The sequence below is a fragment of the Xenopus tropicalis genome, chromosome 2, assembly GCF_000004195.4.
Source record: "Xenopus tropicalis strain Nigerian chromosome 2, UCB_Xtro_10.0, whole genome shotgun sequence".
NCBI classification, from domain to species: Eukaryota; Metazoa; Chordata; class Amphibia; order Anura; family Pipidae; genus Xenopus; species Xenopus tropicalis.
Window position 1 is genome coordinate 141973967 of NC_030678.2, and position 26253 is coordinate 142000219.

The 26253-nt window shown below is 40.6% G+C and overlaps 1 protein-coding gene and 1 non-coding gene across 3 annotated transcripts in view; both read right to left on the reverse strand.

Moving 5' to 3' along the window:
* Positions 1–3942: 3942 nt before the first annotated feature.
* ctdsp2 (CTD small phosphatase 2) overlaps positions 3943–26253 on the reverse strand; it is a 35283-nt gene continuing 12972 nt past the window's right edge. For both annotated transcript variants that reach the window (XM_012956751.3, NM_001006792.1), the window contains 7 exon segments: positions 17890–18038; positions 16220–16258; positions 10854–10955; positions 9983–10039; positions 8632–8724; positions 7290–7475; positions 3943–6443 (listed from right to left, as the gene is read on the reverse strand). In XM_012956751.3, the coding sequence (XP_012812205.1) occupies positions 6318–6443; positions 7290–7475; positions 8632–8724; positions 9983–10039; positions 10854–10955; positions 16220–16258; positions 17890–18038 (752 nt within the window). In that variant the 3' untranslated portion in view covers positions 3943–6317.
* Positions 9535–9619, reverse strand: mir26-1 (microRNA mir-26-1). The gene has a single exon (NR_049551.1). It is a non-coding gene; the product is annotated as a microRNA mir-26-1 (primary transcript).

A 26253-nucleotide genomic window follows, 5' to 3' on the forward strand; every position in this document is an offset into this window, starting at 1 on the left:
CTATTTGGCCATATACAAAGCAGCTACTTCTGGGGAATCCATTTCATATCTCTCTGCCCAGCCCATTCCCACATCCTTTTGACATTGATTTTTTTTTTTTTTTTACTAAAGTGTATCATTAATCAATCAATAATTCATTTTGGAAGATACAATATTAAAGTGGCTTGTAGATTGTTTCAGACAGAGCTTGATGCAAAGGCAATCAAGTATACATAGTATAAAGTATAATGTATATTTTATAATAACTGGAATTAATTATTGACAAAATTCAGGATTGGGCAGGGTTGGAGTAAAAGAACATGGGGGCACCAGTATCAGAAATGTTCAATTTCTGGACCTTTAATGATTAAATTATATTTCTCTGCAGCCCAAAATAACCTGTTATGAGCCTTCTGAAGCAGAGGCCCCATGGCAAATGCCCTCCCTGCCCTGTTCCAAGGCAGGTAAGTAGCAGTAACCATCCTGGAACAGAGTTCAAGTGATTTGGCCACACCCAGAAAACACCCAACTTCTCCCTGACCATGCTTTTGTTCTTTTGGTGGCATCTATATGCAGACTCTAAAGCTGGCCATACACGTGGCGATGGTCGCACGAAACATCGTCAGATGTGCCACACACCATTCAGGGCTGAATCGGCAGGTAAGGAGGTAGAAACAATAGGATTTCTACCTCCTTCTGCCGATTCAGCTCTGAAGGGAGATTTTGGTCAGGCGCCTTCTATGGCGCCCAATCAAAATTTTCCAACTGGTCCGATCGGCGAGTCGGCCGATATCAGCAGCCTCCTGCGATATCGGTCGACTCGCCGACATACCATACACGCACCGAATATCGTACGAAACGAGGTTTCGTACGATATTATCGGTGCGTGTATGGCCACCTTTAGGTGTCCTTGTGTACCGTGTAGGGTTGTTTACACTTCAGAACAGGCACTTAGTGGGGGGCATGATAACTATGTATAAATATATAAGGGGATCATATAATAATCTCTCTTATGCTTTATTTGTCAGTGGGCCCTTCCAACAGACATGAGGGCACCCCCTTCGATTAGAAGGGGGTTCCATCTTAATATTCAGAAAGGGTTTGTTTTTTTTACAGTGAGAGCTGCAAAGTCATGGAATTCTCTCCCTAAATCAGTCGTGCTGGCTGATACATTATATAGCTTCAAGAAGGGTTGGGTGGCTTTTTAGCAAGTGAGGGAATACAGGGGTATGGGAGATAGCTCTTAGTACAAGTGAGGGAATACAGGGTTATGGGAGATAGCTCTCAGTACAAGTGAGGGAATACAGGGTTATGGGAGATAGCTCTCAGTACAAGTGAGGGAATACAGGGGTAGGGGAGATAGCTCTCAGTACAAGTGAGGGAATACAGGGGTATGGGAGATAGCTCTCAGTACAAGTGAGGGAATACAGGGGTAGGGGAGATAGCTCTCAGTACAAGTGAGGGAATACAGGGGTAGGGGAGATAGCTCTCAGTACAAGTGAGGGAATACAGGGGTATGGGGGATAGCTCTCAGTACAAGTGAGGGAATACAGGGGTAGGGGAGATAGCTCTCAGTACAAGTGAGGGAATACAGGGGTATGGGAGATAGCTCTCAGTACAAGTGAGGGAATACAGGGGTAGGGGAGATAGCTCTCAGTACAAGTGAGGGAATACAGGGGTAGGGGAGATAGCTCTCAGTACAAGTGAGGGAATACAGGGGTATGGGAGATAGCTCTCAGTACAAGTGAGGGAATACAGGGGTATGGGAGATAGCTCTCAGTACAAGTGAGGGAATACAGGGGTAGGGGAGATAGCTCTCAGTACAAGTGAGGGAATACAGGGGTATGGGAGATAGCTCTCAGTACAAGTGAGGGAATACAGGGGTATGGGGGATAGCTCTCAGTACAAGTGAGGGAATACAGGGGTATGGGGGATAGCTCTCAGTACAAGTGAGGGAATACAGGGGTAGGGGAGATAGCTCTCAGTACAAGTGAGGGAATACAGGGGTAGGGGAGATAGCTCTCAGTACAAGTGAGGGAATACAGGGGTATGGGGGATAGCTCTCAGTACAAGTGAGGGAATACAGGGGTAGGGGAGATAGCTCTCAGTACAAGTGAGGGAATACAGGGGTATGGGAGATAGCTCTTAGTACAAGTTGATCCAGGGACTTGTCCGATTGCCATCTTGGAAGTCAGGAAGAAAATGTTCCCCTCTGCGGCAAATTTAAAAGGCTTCAGAACCAGTTTTGCCTTCCTTTGGATCAACTAGCAGTTAGGCAGGTTTATATAAATATAAAAGGTGTAACTTGAAGGGCATCTTTTTTTTTTTTTTAAACTAAGCTACTATGTTATAGATTTGTATTATATTTTTGCCTGATCATCTTAGATACTTAGATCACTTTGATACCACTAATTTCTACCTTGAATATACCCAACACCATGTTCACCTTTAAATTAATTTGGTCTTCATTTTTTTTTTTTTATATAGTTTTTAAATTAAATGTCTTCTGCCTCTTTCCAGCTTTCATGGAGGCAGTCAAAAATCTGCTGAATGTAAAGATAAATTACCCAAAAACTAGCAAAAACATGCACACTGCTTCAAAATTTTCCTTTCTACATTTTAATAAAGGGAATTTCAAGAAAGCAGAAACAACAGAATCATGTAAAATCATGATTTAGGCAGCACAGCACTGAGAGCCCTATTCCAATATAACCAGGCCTGGTTTTAGGAAGGACAGAAAACGTACTTGCTCACTTGTACACACATTAGGGATATCACACCCATAATTATCCAAAGATGTTGTTTAACTGCAACTCTCAGTATCCATTTAATGCCCATGGGTATGTACTATTTACTTTTTTTTTTTTTTTACTCTGTAGCATTCAGAGCACTACTAACTTATACCCACGAAAAGGTGGATTATGTAAATATCTCACTAAAATTAGGACCTGTTATTTCTGTATGGATGAAGCACTAACAAAATTAATGCCATACCCTACAAAAAGAACTTTCTAGGTACCCTCGAAAAGACCCCATTTCCAAAAACTCCTAGGACTTGGGGAATCCTTAATCCTTTTCCATGAGCATATTAAAATTCCATTATAAGTATGTGATCTCCAAGGAAAGGCACATTACAAGTTTGAATTAATGTAAGTGGTGTAAAACAATAGCGACGTCCTGTGGTGAAAGTAGGTAATAAATATTTAGAACTCGAAATTTGTTTAGAATTGAGATTTTACCAAACTTAAATGTTTACTTATTTATTAAAAACTGTGAATATAAAAAAACTCAATCAAATTAAACCGTCAAAATGTATATATTTTGATAGGACAACTCCTATTGATGTCTACATTGGAACATAGATAAATTGTTGTATGTTGTATGACACTTGCATTTATATTACACTTGGCCATTGTAGACATTGCCTTTTTTTTAATGATTCACTGTGTGTTTCTTTGGCTTTCTCTTTTCTAAATCTGGTGGTTCTGACTTATTCTGACAATGTAGCAGCAGCAAGCTGATTAACAGACCAGTGATGAAACAAGCAATGCTGCTACACTGAGACAGAAGTGCAGAAATGGACAGATACTACGTTAAATGGTAATTACATTTCCACGTTTTACACCCCCTTTTATATTCTCTCTCTCTAGACAGGTACCATTTACTGGGCTGTTGTTTAAAAATAAAAATGTAATTGATTGGTAGTTATTAGACAGGCACACTATTACCTCTGTTTTTATATTGTCCAACAGCAACCAGATATTTTATTATATATTAAATGATGCTTAATTTTCATTTAAGGAATCATTTAATTGATACATTCAGCCAAAGACTAGGTCTGTGCAGCCCAAGTTAAACCCAATTACCTGCAGAGTGAGTGTATCCTGAATGTTATTGGCCCAATAGCAGGACTCCTATAAAGAAAGCCAATAAACATTTGTGTAATTTTAAAACAAAACGCAATTTAGGGCATAAAAATATACTTTTATTGCATGCTCTGTGACAGAGATTACACACCATAATGATTAACCCCTTTTGTACTGGGAAACTTTTTTTTTTAACACAGCAATGTGCTGAAAGCCCTTTCATTCTTCAATCTCCACAAAATCGAACACCTTTTATGGGCCGCTGTCCAAGAAAGACACGGCCCTCGCATTCTGATAAAAATCAAGGACACACAGGAATGTTCATTTTCACCTGACAAAGGTACAGAAGAAAAATAAAAGTTCTAGGAGTGTTAATTTGAAGAGGCCTAGACAGCAAATGTGCAATCATTCCATTCAGGATGGATACTGCATTTCCCCTGAGGTCCATTTTGTAACAGTCCAGCGGAAGCCTAGGAATCCTAGAGTGCCTGAGCATGCAGCAATGTACTGCCTGGAGATGAACACTGCATGGATCAAGCAGGGTGGAATTAGTAGAAGTTATAACACAGTAGATATTTCAATAACAAAAACTCAGTTTTGTGTGCTCTTCTGCTGAAAGAATCAAAGAAGGCAAGGCATGGTGTATTACCTGACCAAACTCTGTGATGCAATGATGGCAGAGAATGCAGAAGCCAAGGTTAGTTTTTGTGGTACCCGTGTGTGTTATAACGTGCTGATCTGGCACAGCTACATGGATCAGGATCAGGATGAAACACCTCTGCCCCTCAGCTACTGGGCTTGTTGGGATTTGCAGAGTCAGATAATGGACATCCTTAAAATATACTATAGTCTGAATGTTTGTAATGCCCTTTCTACTACCAAGTAAAGCTGGTCATACACAGAAAGATCCACTTGTTTTGTGAGTGGGTTTTTGCTCGATTTGGCCACCCTGGTGGTAGGTCAAACCGGACTGTTCCAACTGTTTGGCCTCCATAAAAAAATATCACATCTCAAATGGGGCCTATAAAGGTCTGTCAGGAAAGGACCTCAATAGGTCCACACCCAAAGGGACTCTTAAACCTGCCCAAAGGATATCTAGCCAATACCTGAGCAGTTGTAGGTCAGGCAAGCATCATTGTCACCCCATTCATGGACCAATAAGTGGTTGAGTTGGAAGCCAATTTAGGCAAGAGTATGGCCAGCTTAAGAGAACAGTTGCATTCAAGAATTTAGGTAGCAAATCACCAATTTCAATAAAAACATAAAAATTAGAACAAATCAAAACTGCAGATGATTTTCTCTTCAAGTCATTAATTAGAAAGTGGGGTAAGAACGTTTAATACTTATCCCTTTGGCTTTTTTGTTAAATACAAAACAAAATGTAAAAGGTGTCTAGTGAGAACACAAGGGAATGTTTTGCGGTTGCACAGGAAGCTAAGGCTAAATTAGCAATCCCTGTAAAACACGCCAGCCTCCAGCATTTCTAATATAGAGAGCTGTACTGAAAGTCAATGGAGAACCTTTTGTCTAGAGCTTCAGAACCAGATAGAGAAGCCCCCAACTCCCTGCTGTGTGCCAGAAAAGTGATGTGCCGTAGGTCTCGCTGGACCAGATGGGTTTTCAGTAAAGCTACTTTCAAGTGAAAGGTTCAAAATTAGGAAAATCATCTAAATCATCTCCCTACTACATAAGGAAGACTCCAAAACACCAATAAGGCACCTCTGAAAACCATCAGTTGTTCCGAGGGTTGAGTGAATAATTTATCAGGTGATGACAGCTAGTGCTTGAATGCAGTGAATGCAGATGTGTAAGACATCAAATTCCAAACAAAACTACCGATTATAGCACCTACATTTTCTTAGAGACTCTTGGAAAACACCTACCTTTGGTCATACACCTCTCAAGATCTTTCCTAGAACCCTACACTTTCCAAAACACACCAGGCTTTCAGGCACACTCGTCCTTAGTAATGCACTATATCAGAAGTACCAGTGTGTTATATGGATCAGCTGCATGGCTCTGCATCCATACAGGAAGGCTGTACAAATATATGGTACATTAAGACCAATTAAATGATATTGCCAAAAGCCACCAGACTCCAGCATAACTATAAGTTAGGTACATGGTACCACTATCATATAAAAAGGACACTTTCCCTAACAGTGCACCAAAGTAATGGCATTTATATGTATCCCTGCTTTTGTGGCCAACATGCCACTCAACACGCTGGCTATTAGGACTGAGCCATGACGCTATGCTTGGTACAGGAAAGCTAGCAGCTCTCTTGCTCATAGGCTACTGCTCCAAGTTTGTGAGAAACGCCCACTCGGACACGTCACAAACTCCACTTTTGGTTCCTCTTCACCTGAGGCCAAAGGCACTGTGAGAAGTATTTGGAAAACAATGAAAAAAAACCTAAGAATATTAAAAGTTATAAAAAGTTCCTTTAAAAGGGAAGGCAGTATAGACAGCTCAATGGGCCTTCAGCTGCCCAAGACTTGTATAAATGTCCTCTGAGTAACTGAGCTCTTCGAAGATTGGGATTAGGCTCAGAAGCTCTGTGTCAGACATGTCATCAAACCAAGACTGCACCGGGACCTGGAAAAAATAAAAATTGTCTTATTAATGCTATGAAAACATAATATTAATGGAACAGACATTTATCAGACATAATATTAATGGAACAGACAAACACTGTTTAGAAATAAAATGGCAACTTGAAGCCTGAAGTGTGCTCTTCACATCTTTTCCAAACACACCTCATGCATGGATTTATATTTTTTACTAAATGTTAAGTATGCAGCTTTATCCCTTTATTCTTCACTCTCTCATCTACCCATTCTGTTTGTCCCAATCCCATTCCGCCTTGTCCTGGATCCTGTGCCTCTGTCCAGTGCCAAAAAGTTAGCTCTTCTGTCCATTATGCTGCTTCATACTCGCCCTTGCTCTTGAAGGCTTTACATGCCAAGATCAAGGAACTGACCTGACTGGTCTGAATAGGACCCTATTAAAATCCAATATTTGGTGCAGGTGTCATATGATCAGATCAATATGATGTGGCTAACAGCCTGAATGCCGGAATCATTCAAGGATCCAAGTATTTGTTGATCTTATACAAGTGGCCAGTTGTAATGGAAAAAACAGGAATTACGGGTGCTGGAAATTACACAGTTGGATGTAACAGTAGCAAGGTGCCTTGCAACTTTAGTCAAGCTGCACAGTCACAGCCATAAACTTACAACTAAAAGCCACAGGGGTTATACATGCCCCTGTATAGTAACCGATAGCATCCAATCAGCAATTATTTTGCATCAGTCTGATGCAGACAGGTATTAACAAAGGATCTTCCCTGTGACAAGGTAGCAGAGCTCTGACTGAGCCTGTTGTTATTGCAGATTAGAAATCAGCAGTTAAACATAAGCTAATTAAGTATGGTTCACTTACTGCATTTTCTGGATGGAAGATGTAGGATGCAGGGGAGTTGTCCAAAATAACTGTTTTCTTCAGATCTCTCCCCAGGCGACTAAGGTCCTTTACGTAGCAGCCCTGGTGGAACACACAGGCTTCCCTAAAAAGCCGTGAGCGGAAGACTCCTGACTTGTCTAGAAGGTCTGTCACTGGGTCAGCATACTAGGGAGACAACAATGTGTTTCTGTAAAGAACTGGCATGTCAATGAACAGCTCAGTAGCCTAAGGGCAGTGGCACACGGGGAGATTAGTCGCCCATGATAAATCTTCATTATTGCGGGCAATTACTCCCCCCAACATGCCACCCCACCGGCAAGAATGTAAATCGCAGGTGAGTTGGCATGCGCATCGCTTCTGATTTTTAGTCACCTGAAGTTTCCTAGCAAGGCAATTCTGACGACTTTGGGAAACCGAAGCAACACGTATGCCATCTAACAGGTGATTTACATTCTTGCTGGTGGGATGGCATGTCGGGGAGATTAGTCACCCACAATAGTGAAGATTTATCGCGGGCAACTAATCTCAACGTGTGCCACCTCCCTAAGACGGATGGTTCTTATACAGGAAAAACCAAACAACAAATATAGCTTACACTTCCATTAATGAAACCAACTGTATAATTGCTGAAGCCCTGGAAGTAAACAATAGCTGACTGATGTTGTGTTTGTAAAGTTACACTATTGTACAGGTCCTTCTAAAAAAATTAGCATATTGTGATAAAGTTCATTATTTTCTGTAATGTACTGATAAACATTAGCCCTTCATATATTTTAGATTCATTACACACAACTGAAGTAGTTCATGCCTTTTATTGTTTTAATATTGATGATTGTGGCATACAGCTCATGAAAACCCAAAATTCCTATCTCAAAAAAAAGGACCTGTATTTTTTTTTTTATACCTGCTAAAATAGCAAAACATACCCTGTACATAAGTAAGTTACATCTACACAAACAAGAGTCAAATCTTTGATTTATAAATGCAAATCTTCGCATAAATTCTGATGGCAAAGGTGATAGTATGTACCTTGGACATCCTGTATATTATATCCTTAGTGATGTAATCAGTTAGAATTGATGCTTAGTGATGTCATCCCTGTCACATGATTCACTGAAACTTATGTATTATAATAAATTATGTATCCCAGTTGTAAAATACAAGATATTAAAAGTGACCTTGACGTTCCACGACCTGTAGAAAAGCACTGCCTTCATATGGTCATGGAACTCCTCATTGACTTATCTTTATATTTTACAAAAAGGGGTACATTATTCACTTTATTTATTATATACATATATGTAGTCAGTAGATGCAGTACCTTAGCCAAACTGGCAGTGAATAGCACACATTCATACAGTTGTCCCATTCTCTCCAGGAACTCATCCACATAAGGCCTCTTTAGAACATACACCTGTGGGATTATGAAAGGGAAAGCATAAGAAATTGCTTTTAGATAGAGGTACTGGTCTCACTATGTAACTTGGTCGAGTTCATATTGATACAGCAATGACTGACTTGCAGTTTGCAACAAACCATCCAGTTCATGTGCAGAAAAGTTGGTCCCATTGGGTTAAGGAATACATTAGTCTATGCAAATTCATATAAAACAGAATAATTCATGTTTTTATTGTGCCTTCTTAGCGAAAAAAAAAGGAAAGGGGGGTTTTGTGTGACTGTGACAAAGCTTCCTGTGAGCTGTCAGTGGGTTCTAAAATCCAAGAACAGCAATATATGCCTTTTAAGGTGCCTATACATGGTAAGATCTTTCCCGATATGCCAACCTTGGGTGGGTGATATCATGCGAATTCGATCATTTGGCCCTAGTGTCAAACGATCACATTACAATGAAGGGGATATGAGAAGTTGGTGCAAGGACCCCATTGATGAGCAAATGTGGTCCTTGATCTGACAGAAAAATAAAGCCTGCCCAATGGACTTCTAGCCGATTTGTGGCCAGATATCAGTCGGGAAGGTCAGTCAGGAAGGACCCAAATTGGCAGCTTTAACCTGCCCATTTATGGCCCCCTTTACTGGGAGTAGGTGACTGTGCTGTTACTGTGGGAGACCAGGTGAAGAGGGTGGGGGTTTATATGGAGACTCCCAAAAAATCAATGTGCATTGACATGTCAAATAACTTCTACTAGCATATCATAATATTCAAAAATAAAATGAATTCATTACAATATAAATCACAATAATGTCAGGACGCTGATGTAACATGAGCTACTTCCTGAAACAAGTAATCAAGAGTAGGCCGTGCTTTGAGGAAACAGCCTATCCTGGATTACTTGAACCAGGCAGCAGCCATTTCTTCCAATGTCAAAAAAATATAAAATGCTTATTATAGAGGAGAAAAATACATGGTTATCACATAGAATATATACAGCTTTTAACACTCTTATCCTCCAAATTTCGAGCCATAGAGAGATCCCTGTGAAGAGCATATGCAATATCTGCTCAGCAACAGCACAGTAAGTCTTTTATTGAGTACCTACTGATTAGAGACAAAGTTTTAAGCAGATGTTAAGGGAATAAAAAAAACTGATTTAAAGGGACATAGAACAAATTAGCTGGGCAGTTAGGGTTAGGTATTTGGGTCCAACTGCTCTAGAACATAAAGCTTCCAAGAACAAAGCTGTCATTAGAAGAAATCTGGATATTGTACTCACCTGGTGTGTTGTTCCCTCTATCTCCACTGGAACTATGAAATCTGCATTGCTGATGGGCTAAAGCAAAGAAAAACTGGGGTTATTCATGCAGCTGATGTTTCATGTTAGACACAGGATAACCACAGCAGCTATCGCAGTGTATTAATAAGAACAATTCTAATTCTAGGTTATCAGTGGCATATAAATGCTGGTAACAAACAAAAATAGTTTGTAGTTATGGGATCCGTTATCTGGAAACCTGTTATACAGAAAGCTCCAAATTATGGGAAGGCCATCTCTTCATTTTAAAAATGATTTCCTTCTTTATCTGTAAAATTAAAATGGTTCCTTGTAGATTGTAAGCTCTTTTGGGCAGGGCCCTCTTCACCTCTTGTATCGGTTATTGATTGCTTTATATGTTACTCTGTATGTCCAATGTATGTAACCCACTTATTGTACAGCGCTGCGGAATATGTTGGCGCGTTATAAATAAATGTTAATGTAATGTAATCTAATGTAATGTACCTTGTACTTGATCCCAACTAAGATATAATGAATCCTTATAGGAGGCAAAACAAGCCTGCTTGGTTTCATTAATGTTTAAAAGATTTTTCAGTATGAGATCCAAATTACATAAAGAGCCGTTATCTGTAAAACACCAGGTCCCAAGTATTCTGGATAAGCAGCAAAAATTGAGATTATATTTGTCCCTGGAGCCAATGATACCTGCTGCTTATTAACCTTTAGGCAAAATACAATGGTTTTCATACTTCCATATAACGTGAATCTGATTTACTAATCAGCCTTGTACCATTTATTTACCATTAATGTACCATTTATATCATTCTTAAATGAAGTTGTAGCCCTCCTTTAAACTTTATTCAGCACTTACCTTGAATGAGCTGTGAACCAGGGTCTCATCCAAGTCGATCACCATGCATATTTTTTCTTTGTCTTTCGGTGCTACCTCAGGTAGCAAAGAGGTACCTGGAATCTAAAGAGGGGGAAAACATATATTATTTCCAGTGTTGAGACCAAACCGTGGATTTGAAAGAATTATCTTGTGTTTCATTGAATTGCACTAAACATTATATGCAGTACTACCCAATATAAATGTACAGGAGTACAGGTTCTATAAAGCCTGATGACGGTCACAGCCCTCCAGGCTTCTGCTATCTAGGGGTTAGGGGAGTTGAAGCTAAAAGAACAGTAGGAAAAGCAACAAGTATGAGTGAGACACCCATATATATATATATATATATATATATATATATATATATATATATATATATATATATATATATCAGGGGGCTCAAACTCAATTTACCTGGGGGCCGCAGGAGGCAAAGTCAGGATGAGGCTGGGCCGCATAAGGGATTTCACAAAAAATTGGCTTTCAAGGGATAATGCAAGGCACGGCGGGCGGGAGCTGCTGATTGCGGAAATGACGTTATGCCATCATAACAGTTATTATGGGAAGACGTTCTGTGTGCACAATTAGCTCCTTAGCAGCTAATTGTGCACACAGAACGTCTTCCCATAATAACTGTTATGATGGCATAACGTCATTTCCGCAATCAGCAGCTCCCGCCCGCCGTGCCTTGCATTATCCCTTGAATCGCAATAAAAATCGCGATCCATTCATTGCTTTTGAGAAGGCGTTGGTGCGGGCCACAAAATATTGTAACGAGGGCCGCAAATGGCCCGCGGGCCGCGAGTTTGAGACCCCTGATATATATATTATACACACACACAAAAAAGGCCATATTTATAAAGGTTTGTAAAAAGTCACTAGGCAGAATCTGGCCACACTTTTTTAAGTCACAAATTTTCCATTGATGGCACAGCCTTTTAACTAAGAGCAATTTCACATGCTGTGGCACAGCTGGTATGGAGGGTATTCTAACAGCACTTTTTACACAGCTTTATAAATATGCCCCATACTAGTGTGCATGCCATTCCTACTACACATATAAAACATGCATCAAAAACCGGCTTAACCATAAGTTTAAATTAACTTTAATTGGGTTACATGGGCTGTGCTGAGAGGACAGCTTTACTTTTGTAAAATATAAAGGAGACAAGGGTTAAATTATTAAAGACTGTAACTTTAAAAGATAACTATAACTAAAAATGACTTGTGCTTGTTATATATAGTTAGTCTAAATTTGTTATGCTATGAGTATACTGTGTGAGAGTTATTGTTTTGAAAACAAAGCAAGCGTCCTACCATGTTTCATGACAATTTGACTTGGTTAAATTGACATTCAATGGACTTCACATGAGATTATTTCAGAGCAACCAATATGGCAGCATCTGTAGTACTACACTGGGGGCATGGAAGACTGCAGGGTGGCAGTGCTATACACCTTTCCTATAGAGTCCGGTGCAAAAGAATAAGACAAGCAAAGGTATGAACATGCCCTTTAATAAACAAATATTAAAATTAATTGGGTAAGCGGTGGCATTGGTGAGGAGTTATGTTTATATTCATAACAACGCTACAAGTTAAACACTGGTAGAAAGTTGTGAAATGGTGAAGTTACACTGCAACTTTATCATCAAAGTGTGGACTGCTTCTTCAACGGCAGGCTGCTATTGAAGACAAGCCAAAGGTGAGCGTGAACTGTACTAAAGCCCTGCTGGGTGCACGTGCTCAGGCACATTCTCAATGTGGGTGAAATGTAACACTGCCCACCTGCCAGCCCTTTGCCCACAGGTAAAGCAGTAGGAACAATAGCACCTGTTCACTCCAAAACAGGAGCAAATGGTATAGTCACAGTGCACATCACCATGACTTTAGCCTATTTCTCTTTCTTTATTTCTTTCTTTCCAACATTGAAAGCCTATAATAATAATAAGAAGAAGAAAATCAATTTCAAGTCAACGTTTTCTCTTATTAAACTGTTCCATCAAATGAAAGCTTATAAATATGTATTAGCCATCTTTTGCTTTGTAAATGAAGAGCATTTCTCTGCTTATTTGTTTTAAGGTCTTAAGGTGGCCATACAAGGACCAATTTTAGGCCAGATATCGGTCATGTAATGGGCAGATAAGCTACCAAATCAGTATGAAGGATCCAAATCGGCAGCTGAAATCTGCCTGTGTATGACCGCCTTTAGTGAAGGGCTTTAGCTATAAAAGGGATATGAGGATGAGCTGACAGGGAAGTCCTAGCCTTGCAAGTCTGACCTGAGTAGGAAAATAGGAAATTTTATTTTCCAACATATTAGCACTATATTAGCACTATAGGTTTTCCAAAAAAAAAGCTTATGTATCTGTATTACAGTACTGTTGCTCTGATGAGGAACATGTGAAGTAGTGGCCTCCAGTAATCATGGGTTTATGTAAAATAGTAGAATGCTTGCTTAGCTGTACTGAGCAATGACCACTGAAATACGCGTCTCTCAGAAATGGCAGCACCATTGTTTTACCCTCCAACAAAATCCAGACATCAAATGTCATAATTGGTCTCTACAAACCTTATACCATTTTGTGCATGTTTCTTTTAATGGCATGTACAAAGAAAATGAAACAAGATTTTCCAATTAAACTTGGATTTACCATTGGGAGGGCAAGGAAAAGGGAGTGCTCAAGTCTCAACTAATACACAGACATACAAACAGACAATTATGTTTGTACTTCTATTTCATCCTCAGTGATAAAATTACTTTACAAAGACATCAGCGATCATCCATCCTCATTCATTTTATCTACCTTGAAAGGATGAAAGAGTGAGCAGAGCTAGCCGGGATTAGATCCTACAACCTGCAGGTCACATTGATGCTTCCAGGCAGGAGTCTCAGCTGGCTGAGCCACCTCTTCGGTTCCACTGGCTGAAGCATTAAAAGTGCAGGTGGAAGAAGCTTATTGGTGAAGGTGCATTTCAGAAAGTTCTCGCTGGAGTTTCATGAATTATGCACAGATTACACACAGAAATGAGAGTAGACTGGGGATGTGATTTCAGGGGCAAAAGATGAGGAATGCATTCAGTACAGGCAATGGTGTGACTGCACTCAATTTGGATCATGCCACATTAACACAACTACTTTTGGAGGCTGCCTGCATTTACACTGGAAATGGAGAAAACAGCCCACAGACAGCTCTGAGCTATCAGCCTCAAACATATTACATTTTATTTCTAATAACTATTTCATTTGTTTTTACAGTTGTATTAATAGATGTTCAACCTGTGGCCCTCCAGTGCTGTTTTGGGGACCCAACCTTCCTCTATGGTACGGTGCTTTGTTCTTTATTGCTTTTAGGGGAGATTTCTGAAGAGGCAGCAGAAACTCTTGAGAAACAGTGCCAGTACTTGATCGAATCTTACACTGATATTATTATACTCCAGGTTTCAGATGTCCATGCACACCCAGAAGCACATAGTATAGGAGTCGTAATACTGGGTTTTTTCTCACAGAAGGACACTTTAAACTACACATTTGTACTGTTGAATTGTACTTAGTACACAGGGATAACCATTCTAGCTTCGATATCATACATATGCCTTTGCACATTATAACTACAGTCAAACCAGTTGCTTAAGGGCTATTTAGCCTGCTGCTGCCATCTGGCTGAAAACAACAGCAAGCAAAGCACCCCTGTCATCATAGCTAATGCTGTTGCATATAACGAACCCTGTGTAATGCATCGTATGGGTTGGACAGGGAGCTCTACACTTAACAGTTTTAGCAGTGATGACAGACAGAAGTGTGTTTTGTCCACTGCTGTTTTTTACCAGATGGGAGCAGCAGACAACAAAACGTGTGCTACAGACAGCAGGCTGATATTCTGACTACTGCAATAACTGGAGCATAGCAGCCCATTTTCCACCTCAAGGCCATGACTTATTCAGATTGAATTATAATTGTATAATTATTTTATCAGGCAGACTCAGTACAAGAAAACTTCAGGCTAGACTGAGTGGCCTCACTAACACCTTCATAAAAGTGTTAGTGGGAAAAAAATATGTCAATGTTTTCATCAGACAAACACAACTGGTCAATTAAAATGACATTATAGTTGTAATTTTATCCTGTCTCCTCCTAATGCAACCTGTCTGACGCTTGCTTCCTCCCCTTGTGATAAACTATAGCTATGCCCTGATTAAATGTCAAGTCATTCAAAGGAATATATCACTAGGAATCTGGTTTCTCAAATGAAGGGCATGTGTAATATTTCTAACGCAGTTTAGAGCAGTGGTCCCCAAACTTTTTTGCACCATGGTCAAGAAAATTTTTCCAAGGACCGGGGAAGGGGGAGCAGGGCAATTACCTCTGTGCGACATTGCCTACAGTATGTAGTTGCCACAGTAGGACGAGTAAGAAATGTAATGAGTAACACCAGCCGGGAACCGGCCCAGTAATATACAGCACCCGGCCCAGCAATGGTGGTTGGGGACCCATGGTTTAGAGGCTATGTGCTTGGCACAGTGGCACATATAATGCAGCTCAGAATGACACCTCTGTTATGGAAAGTATTAATTTATTAAGGAGGCCCGATGTATTGCACATTTAAGGTGCCCAACACATGGGGTATTAACTGCAGAATAAATAAAATATACTACTGTATTGCCCAAGGAAACTGAGAGACATCAGTGCATTATGCCACAAAAAGTTTCCAGCCTGCACATAAACAGAAAGGAGTTATATATTCACTGTTGCCCTTTTATGGGAAGCCAGGTAATTAGACACTCTTCCCCTTGTACCTTTGATATCAATATGCCTTACTAGCAATGACTAGCATTTAGCCAAGGTGAGTATTTTTATTTCTTGCTTATTACAAGAGTGCATTAAATGCTTCTAGCAGCCACAGTTAGGAGACTGAAAACACATGAGTAGCAAATTGTTATTCTAGTACCGTAATCCCCTGTTATACAGCATAAATACAGGGAAGCCTACAGTCTAAGGTGCAGTAACACATAGCCAGTTAGGAATAAGAACTTGGGAAGCCATACTTTGCAGCATTCCTTGTAGTCAGTTGATTGGGAAATACAGTACATTTCAGCAACTGAGGAGCCATGGGTGTAAGATCCCATACAGATAAAAGGATAAAATACAGTTCTGTACATAAAATGATAAAAGCCATATAGGTGATCACAAAAAAATGCATCCAAGGCAAAGCACAACTGTACAGAGGAAGCATGAAAGAGCTTTTTTGGGGTAGAATTTATTTATTTGCACATGTTGTGCAGCAATTAGGTTATTACAAAATCTTTATTAAAAGCTAGATATAAGCTGGCACTCAGGGAACACATACCTGGTAAAACTGATACTGAAGACACTGGAGTAAATCCGACTGAAAAAAGAGAAGACAGACTCTTAGATGTTACATATATTCAGCAAGACAGGGTCAAGCTTGCCTCACAGGACAAGAGAGGAATGCTGGAATGACTGTTAGATGAAGAATATCAGAAATCTGCTTTTATTGCCTTTAGTTTTATGCAGTGAAGTGGGCTGGAACAAAGCAGCAATAGGAGGAGCAGATGTGATATAGAAATACAGGGAGACCTAAATCAAACTAACGAGCTGGTTTGGATTACTAACACACAGAACTACAATTAACTCGCAAAATAGGAAGAGCTGGAGCAAAGAGGCAATAGGGAAAGCTGGAGCAAACACACAAAATCAAAGGCTCTGGAGCAAACAAGTAGTAGGGTAAGTAGGAGCAAACACACAAAAGCAAGAGCTGGAGCAAACAGGCAATAGACACCAACAGTGCACACGCTTGGCTAAGAAGTTGCCCAATAAATTGGGATGAAGCTACAGTTTATGGCAGAAGAGGCATCAAACTCTAGACTTTCATGCTTGGTGCAAAAGCAAGTAAAATACAGCCCCTTCCTCCATGTTTGCACAGTACATTCCCTATTTGTCTGGGTACTTCAGGCAGATTTTTCTCATGTGCACAAAAACAATCTTTTGTACATCCTGTGCTTGCAAAGTGAGTTGCTGGAATTTGTGTACTCTCCATAAATTGTCATGGTGCAATAATTTCAATTTAAATTGCTGCACACTGTGTGTGATGTCTTTATATTGTGTGAAGATCAATATTGTGGAGTAGAAATTTCAATACTTGTTACTGAATGATCAACATCCAGACAATCAATAAAGATCAATTGAAGTTATTACCACAATATTAATTCTAAACAAATTGGATTGATTCGTTATGGATCAATCTAATTGTAACAAATATGGATATATTCTTCCAAAAAAGAGGGATTCAATACCAGTATTTTATAGGTATTGGTTAAATGCACTGTTTAACACTTTGGGAGTAAAAACTATAGTAAAAAACTATCGTGTATTCTATAGTATTGTTTATCAACCACCATCACCCCCCAACCCACTCTCCTCCCAGCATGCAGGTAGGCAATCCCTAGTTTATATAATAAAGTACAAACTATGTAGTTGGTACTGAACCCAAAACACCAAATTACCAAAGGCAAAGGTACATCAGGCACTTTAGATGCCATGGTTTTTAACAGACCAAGGGAAAGGCACAAACTGCTGAAACTTGGGCTGATGTTTCACGCAATAATTACTTTATGAAAACCATGGCAGAAAAGTTGACCTTTCTATGATTTCCCATAAAACACAAATTCTAGCGCAGCCTAAATGAAAACATGGATCAGCCTCTTAACGCAGAATAGGTTCTCTTTGCCCTGGATCACAGGATTCTTAGGCCATTCAGAGGAACTTTTAATGACAACCTGCTTTTCAAGATGACAGTTGTTAAATGACAACATTGAAACAATGAGGGACAGACATAGGAAAGCAATAATCTGTTACCAGAAAATAAATAAAAAGACCAAATATAACGGAACCGGATGGCAGTGTTAGTAATTGGATCTGAGTGAAAATGTTTAAATGACACCAAACACTGGGCAGGTAATAGAATCCTGTAATGCGCTGTGCTTAACTCTGATTTACCTTTGGGGTTGCGTTCGTCTCCTCCTTCGGTATCGGTGGCTCAATGGAGCCCGCTGGCCGGCTGACATTCTGTGCACTGAGGCAACAGAAAAGCGCCTTAAATATGCTTCGACTTCGAGGCTTCTTTGGGGAGGATTTGGACACCAGTCCTGAAAGAGAAACGAGGGCCAGTCAGATTACTTGGCTCGATGAGTGATGCCACAAAGACACACAAATTTGAAATTTTGAATAGTTGCTAAATGAAGTGTATTGGTACTAAAGGAAATAGTTTATGGCCTAACGTCCCTGTAAACTGCAATGTAGTAACAATTAATTGCCTGTTGAACGACCATCTGAAACACTAAACTGTCTGATTTAGAGGGACAGTTTGGCAGGTGGTTTGCTTGGGGGTACGGGTATCTTTAGAAAGTATTTGCTGCTTTTAGGAATGCAGATGGTGGAGCAGCAAATGCAGAAACAAGTGGAACCATAGCTCTTTTGCTTCTATGAGCAATCAGACAATACAAAGGGGTCAGTGTTAATAACTGACCCAAAGGCCCACTGACTGGATAACTGCCAGATTAGTCCCTGTTGTTTCACATTTAAAATCTACCAAAATGCCAACAGACTGGTGTTTGAATTTTCTCAATAATTTCCTTTTTTTGCCATCAGGTTAGGTGAGGTTCTATTGAGACTCTTATAATTTGTATTGTTTTATTCACCATAGAGCTAAGAGTACTTTCTATTATTAGATTTGTATCATAATAACACACACATATAAAACACTACAAACTCAAATTCAATTCTGTGTCTTCTCTATGGATGTTCCTTAACATCACAACCACCAGAGGGCAGTCTAAACATAATATTCTTTCGATCCGTAACCAATGGAAACCAGTCAAAGGAGACTGCCTCGCGGACAAAATACCAGCTCTATGCTTGAAATGTGAGGTATCTGGACATATAACAGAACAGCTTTGTATTTACTTTGCTACGAAGATCATGGCATTTTCACTTTCAACTTAAAGACAAAGAGCTTCTGTCTGCACATAAATGTGCAAGTTGCAGAGTCTCAGATTTCCTACATGAATGCAGTTGATGCTAAAGGGTAAAAGGACCATTATAGATCCTAAAATGTTCCTGATGAATTGGGCTTAGTACAGAACAAAACTATACTGGCATGGTTTGGGTATCTCTATGTTACAGCACCACTGATGTCAAACCACACCCCATAAGGCAGTCTAAAACAAAATGGCAACTCATGTATGGCACGTCATTAACCATCTCAGAGATGTCAGGGCTTAAAAAAATTTAAAATTATGTTCACCTCTTCATATTTAATCAATAGCCTTAAAATAAAGATATTAGTACCTGCTCCTGTAGCCTTTAAAACACAAGCTACACCACTACAATGTGATTCGCTGCCAATAAATAATAATAGCCTAGTCAAGCTTTCATTATACACCCATAACACTATATCCAAGATTATCTAATAGTACAAAATTATTTTCCTTTTAGAAAACTACATTCAAATTCTCTTTAATTTAATGCATCTAAAATCTGAAATAATTGAACACTGTTAAATAATGTATATTGGAAAGTTGCATAGAGTTAGATTTTCTTTTATGGAAAAGAAACCATTTTGGTGTTGCAACTCCTTCAAATGAGCAAAGGAAAAATTACCACTGGATTACCACTGGATTTGAGAGTCATTTTAAACTAATCCCACATGGATTACCAGTATTAAATTGGAACAGATTCACATAAAAATAGAACTGCTCAGATTATCCGACAGCATATACCGTGAACATTGCTATGCCAAGAAAATATTGGCCATGTTTCCCTTCCAGCAATTTTCTAGACAAATATAAACTTTATCTGTTCCTACTATTCTGCCCAGATGCATGGCTCATCTGTCCAGGAGTGCTTTAACATGCTGAAGGGCCTAAAGTTGGCCATATACTATAAGATCCACTTGTTTTGGAGGATGTCAAACAAGTGGATCTTTCCCCCAATATGCCCACCTGAGGCGAGCAATACCTAGGGCCAAATGATCATATTACAATGAAGGAGACAGGAGCCAGAGGATCGAGGATTGCATCAATGAGCGGATGAGGCCTTCAATCTGATGGCAAAATCAAGCCTGCCCAATCAACATCTGACCGATTTTAAGCCAGATATCAGTTGGGCAAGCCCATCGGAAGGCCAGATATACAGGTAAATAAGATGCAGAATCAGTGTGAAAACGGATGACGAGTATGGCTACTTAAGGTATAGAGTCCATTCTGTAGGGAGGTCAATAGCCCCAACATTTTATGGTCTGCAAGTGTTGTGTGCTCAAGGGGAAAAAGGTGGGGACCAAGCTCAATTAGAGGTTCCGGTTTATAATTTGTGCCCTGCGGTGCCTGCATTGCTGTCAAACCATCTACTAGAATGTACATGATTCTGTGCAAGGAGCAATTAAGGTAAACCACTTGTAAGCAGCATGGGAAGACACGATCAGGAAACATATGCAGCACATAACACAGTGTCACCAGCTTCTGGTGAGAGAAAGCACCCTGTGTGACATTAGCCTGGACTCTGTTCTACTACTGCATACGGACTCTCAAACTACACTCACAGCAGGAAGTTATTTAATGCCGAAGTTTATTTGTGTCAGATTTAGAGGCAAGTGAGGGGACCACATGACTAATGGCTAAGAACAGATATTTTATTCTGACAGTTTACGTTGGAATTGTCCCTTCCCACAAACCACCTGTGGACTACAGAGTAATTTATACAACCATCCCAGAACACTTATATAATATAAAAAGGTATGCAAATATAACTCCAGCCCTAAGTTCCAGGGATGACTATTGGTTTAATTACAGGGACAAAAAGTGCACAGTTCTAATTAATCATGCCAATTAACTGCATTTACATAACGTACATGTGTGTGCCAGAGCTGTGTGTGTGGATACAAGGATAATAACATGCCACAAAACAGGGGAGGGACTGACCATATGGGAGAGAGGCAAGAAAAAACTATGGTCACTACATCCACGTGTGGTGTTGGTTGGGTGGCAGGAGTCTATGAAGGAGAACTATTCCCCCAGGATGAATACTTAACCAACAGATACTTTTTTTTACAAGATTCTTTGATAAGTTACTTAACATGCTATAAACTATCAGTAAATACTGTCCTTTAACTTTTCCCTTGAGCCACCATTTTGTGATGCTGTATGTGTTCCCTCAGCAATGCCAGGAAACAATGAAGCTCTAACTGTAACAGGAAGAAATGTGAGGGTAAGGGAGAACTTGTTCATTCATTGGCTGATGTGACCTAACATGTATGTGCGCCCTTGGTTTGTTTGTGTGCACCGTAAATGGTATGTTCCCAGTAGGCGACCCTTAATTCTTAAAATGGATTATCTAACGGTACATACTACTAAATTATTATGAACATAGTTTATTTGCATAAAAAGCACAGCAGAAGGAGCATATCATAGCTTTGCTGTTATACAAGGAAAGATGAACTGAAGTTCCCTGTCAGGTCTTAGCTGCCCACCTGTCAGTCAAATGGGGATTGGCCGACATCCTACAGTGAAAAGTGCCAAGTGCTGCCAGCTCTGCAGCACGGTATGGGTAAGCACCCAGAAGTCAGCTTTTAACAGACACAGTACATGGCCAGGCAAACAGACTAAACTTACATAGGAACCTAGTTTACTGAAATTTCCCTCAAAAATTACTGTGGCTTTTTAGGCCTGTATTACATGGGGAGGCTTTATTATGCGTATGATACTGAAAGGTGGAAAAACAAAGCTTCAAACACTAAAGGTGACCCATACGCTAAAAGATCAGCTCATTTGGCAAAGTGGCCATATGAGCGGAACTTTCCACCTAAGGTGGGCCAAATGATCAAATTACAACGTCAGGAACCCGTCGGAGCGAGGACCGCATCAATGAGCTCATGTGGTCCCCGTTTTGATAACAAAAATCAAACCTGGCCAACAATATCTGGTGAATTTTAGGGCAGATGTCATTCAGGTAGGCCTGTAGGCGCCCGATATATGGGCAGATAAGCTGCCAAAACGGTCTGAAGTACCCAAGCCCACAGTTCAAATCTGCCCGTGTATGGCCACCTTAACAGCTGCAAAAAGTCAACTTAAATGCAATCTGCCTTTGCTGCCCATGGAGATTAAGGCTACTGGGAATCTATTGGCCAACAGAATTGCATAAATTTTATTGGTTGCTGTAGGTTACTGAACCTGGGCAAACATAGTGCTTTTTTTTTCATTCTTACTGGATAATTTGGAATCACAAGAAGGTTGTGTGAGGTAGGACATAAATCTGCACTATTTGCTTTTAAATAGATGACCAGTAAATTCTTCCTGCTGATTTGGTTGCTATGGGTTAGGGCACCTGGGCAACCTTAGTGCCTTTTATTACTTTAATCCCATATGCACAATTATAGATTACCCAAGTAGAAGAACCCATAATGGCCTGGCAGATAGGGCCAAATGAATGTTTTCAGGATTCAGTTTAGGACTGGGAATAACTACTAAGAACAGAAGTCAGTTTCATTTTCAGATAAGTTTAACTCTATGAGAATATAATCAGACTCCAAGAACATCTTTTTTTATCGTTTCCTGAACCATTTCCTTGTCTTTCAACCATCTGTTCTATTGCTCCATCTACCATTGTTGTGGTTCTCACGTTCCACATCAATCACTGTAACTGGCAACATTTAAATCAATCCACTAATCTACACCAGCAAATAAATGAGCAAATCAAAAGCCTACTGATTCCCTCTGCTCTGGTAGGAGAAATGTAATTATATGTTCCTGGATTAGTTATTGTGCTCGACTAGAGGATAATATTGAATTATAACCCTCAGTCCCTTCCCAGCAGTGTACATGACCCAACCCGTGATCTCACGTGTGCTGGGCAGGACATGCCTTTTTTTTTAGACATTATTACAGGAGCAAATAATAGCTTTCGATCTGTCTGAATCCTTTAATTATTTAAACTGCAAAAGGGGGAAAAAGGGAGGGAATCTTAACTCACTTGTCAAAGCTTACACTAAGCATGCATAATTTATTGGGAGAGAGGGGAGCAGAGCTGGCTGAGCTACCATCTAGCATTTAGCAGGCAGATGGCTATCCAATCTGGCTTTCAGATACGGTGTCAGAGTGCAGTATGGCATGAGCCTCTGCCCCGATGAGTCTGCCAGGAGAATAAGGGAAGAGAATGAATTGTAAACACAGCAATTATACATGCAACACGGCCAGTTGATGGGACATATACACATGCCCATCAGCCCTACATTCATTAACGCCGCACACACCAAGCTGAACAATTGGTGGTGTTTTTTTTAGCGCACAAAAAAAGAGAAAGAATTCTGCTGGTTGTTGAATCCAGTAAGCCAACACAGTCCCTAAAGCTGCCGTTATCTTGCTTTCAAGAGAAGGGAATTTGCTGCCATTACGGTTTCACAGTAAAATAGTAAATAAGCAGAAAATATAATTTTACATAGAAATCATTAGATCATAAAAGGTCTATCCCAAAGATACAAAGGCAGCAGCTTGTTAACACACGGTATGGACAAAGTTGCCCTTTGTTAGTTAGCAGGGTTTGCATTCACTGTGTTGGCCCATACTATACAGAGGCTGTTACTAAACAGGAAAATCAATCTTTTTTACAGTATTTTACTCCATTAATTGAAATATGAGGGGGCAGTTATACTAATCCTCATCCATCTCAACAGGGAAAACAAGCAGCTTCCAGGAGCTAAACCTGCATGAAATGACGCTAAATATCTTACCAAAAACAGCGGGACAAGCCACAGGACTGCTGTGCTATCAACCCCCGGACAGCAAGAACCACAGTCACACTGGGATAATTACTAACTTGTGCAAACAGGGTTTCTTTTCCATTGTAGCCTCTGCATTTCCAATAATACTGAGCACACAATAATAACCACTAAGTTGCAACTGCTCCTGCTCAGACCACAATTTTTAACGGCTTGAGGTATTACTGTGTTCTAGTGTGATCTGAAAGGTGGGAAAATTCTACTGTCCGTGAGGGGGGAGCACAGTGTTCAAAGCACCTAAGGGAGATGACACATGAGGAGAGTTGCCCTGTGAATAATCTCCTCCATGGGTGGGGACTAATGTCCTTAAATGCTTTCCTACCAGTAATTTACATTCTTGCCTATAGGAAAGCATTCAAGCATTCCTTGCGAGGCAAGTTTGAGCGACTTAGGAAAACATATGTGTCACTTTGGCTTTCCGATTAGCGATTTACATTCTCGGTGGTAGGAAAGCATTCAATGAGATTACTGGCAGAGGAGATTAATCTCATCGTTTTTCATCGCCCCAAAATAATAATAAATGTGCCACAGACCTGAGGAAGAAAGATTACTGTATGACAAATTACCAATAGCCAACACCCCAGCACGTTTCAAAAGAACTTCAGATTAACCAGCCTTGCATTAAGGGGCATATTTATTATAGCGTGCAAGCAACCATCACCAGTCATGTTGCCCATAGCAACCAATCAGCAATTAAATGTAAACATCACCTACATGTTAGAAAACAAAAGCAAAGGATGTTGTCTTATACACTCTAATAAATAATAAAGATGGTCATACACTGGCCGATTGCAGCTGCCGATATCGGTCCCTTAGACTAGTGCTGGGCGGTATACCGGTAAAAACCGATCACTGGTTTTTTTTTTGAAACCGATATGAATTTTCTACATACCCCCATACCGGTGTGCGTGAATACTTCCGGGTGCGCGCGTGACGTCAGCGCGCACGTGACGTCAGCGCGCACACTCTACAAAAGCGCCATCGCTAGGACGCATTCAGAGTCGGATACCAATGTGAGCTGTCGGGGGGTGCCTGGCCAGTAATTATATTTTATGTGAAGGGGATGGGGGGGTGTTATTTATGTGAAGGTGATGGGGGTGTTATTTATGTGAAGGGGATGGGGGGGTTGTTATTTATGTGAAGGTGATGGGGGGTGTTATTTATGTGAAGGGGATGGGGGTGTTATTTATGTGAAGGGATGGGGGGGGTGTTTGGGGTGGGGGTGGGGGTGGGTGGGTTATACTTATGTGAAGGGGATGGGGTTGTGTTTGGGGTGGGGTGGGGTGGGGGGGGGTGTGTGCGGATGGGGTGTGAGGGGATGGGGGGGTGTTTGGGGTGGGGTGGGGGGGTGTGTGCGGATGGGGGTGTGCGGATGGGGGGGTGTTTTGGGGTGGGGTGGGGGGGTGTGTGCGGATGGGGGGGTGTTTGGGGTGGGGTGGGGGGTGTGTGCGGAAGGGGCGGATGTTTGGGGTGGGGGGGTCGTGCGGATGGGGGGGTGGTTTGGGGTGGGGGGTGCGTGCGGATGGGGGGGTGGGGGGGCTGCGTGCGGATGGGGGGGTGTTTGGGGTGGCGGGGGGGGTGCGGGTGGCGGGTGTTTGGGGTGGTCACCTAATCATGCATGGGGAAAAAAAAATACCGTCAAATACCGTGATACCGATATAATTTTGAAAAATACCGTGATATAAATTTTTGGTCATACCGCCCAGCACTACCTTAGACCGATCTCGCCAAACGAGCAGATCTTAACGTGTATGGCCACCTTTAGCCTTACAATGGAACAGATCAGCCTTTCTGCTTTACTACACAGGTGGAGAAAACACCTTGGGTGCCCATAGCCTTAGGATGATGGCACCAAATAAGTTTCTCACTCTCACTAGATATTATCTGGTAGGGGCATCACACTGTCAGTATATGCTTATTGCAGGAGGTATATTCTGGCGATTACACGGTTCCTTTACACTGATTTACACAGACTTCCTTACAAAGGTGTTTTCTAATGTTTGGTTGCTCACGTGCCTCCTTTTTGGAGGATTTTATTCCATAAACAAATGTGCTTTCCTAATAGATACTGTAATCAAATCATAAAGGGTAGGCAAAATTATGAACCGGAAATGTCTACTGCTCAAAAGACACTTAGATTGCAAATAAATCAACCAGTATCTCACCAGCTTTGATAAATTATCACTTCTCTTGCCAGTTTTTGCCTTCTTTAAAGAAAAAAAATTTATATATTTTAAAACCCCTTTTACTGAATTTTCTTGTTTCGGGCACCAAATGGTATACTCTTGCTAGATTTAAAAAAGTTACACACTGTATATTCTCCTCCTTTTTTCTCTAGATTCCTCTGGGGGGGGCCTTGGAAGTTGTAACTGACAAAGTAAAAGGCTTCACAGCCTGCCATAAATCTGGATGGGCAACTACACAATCAGAACTCTCCCAGCTCTGCTGCCTGTGGAGGAAAATACTCACTAAAGGTGGCCATACACGCACCGATATTATCGTACGAAACCTCGTTTCGTACGATAATCGGTGCG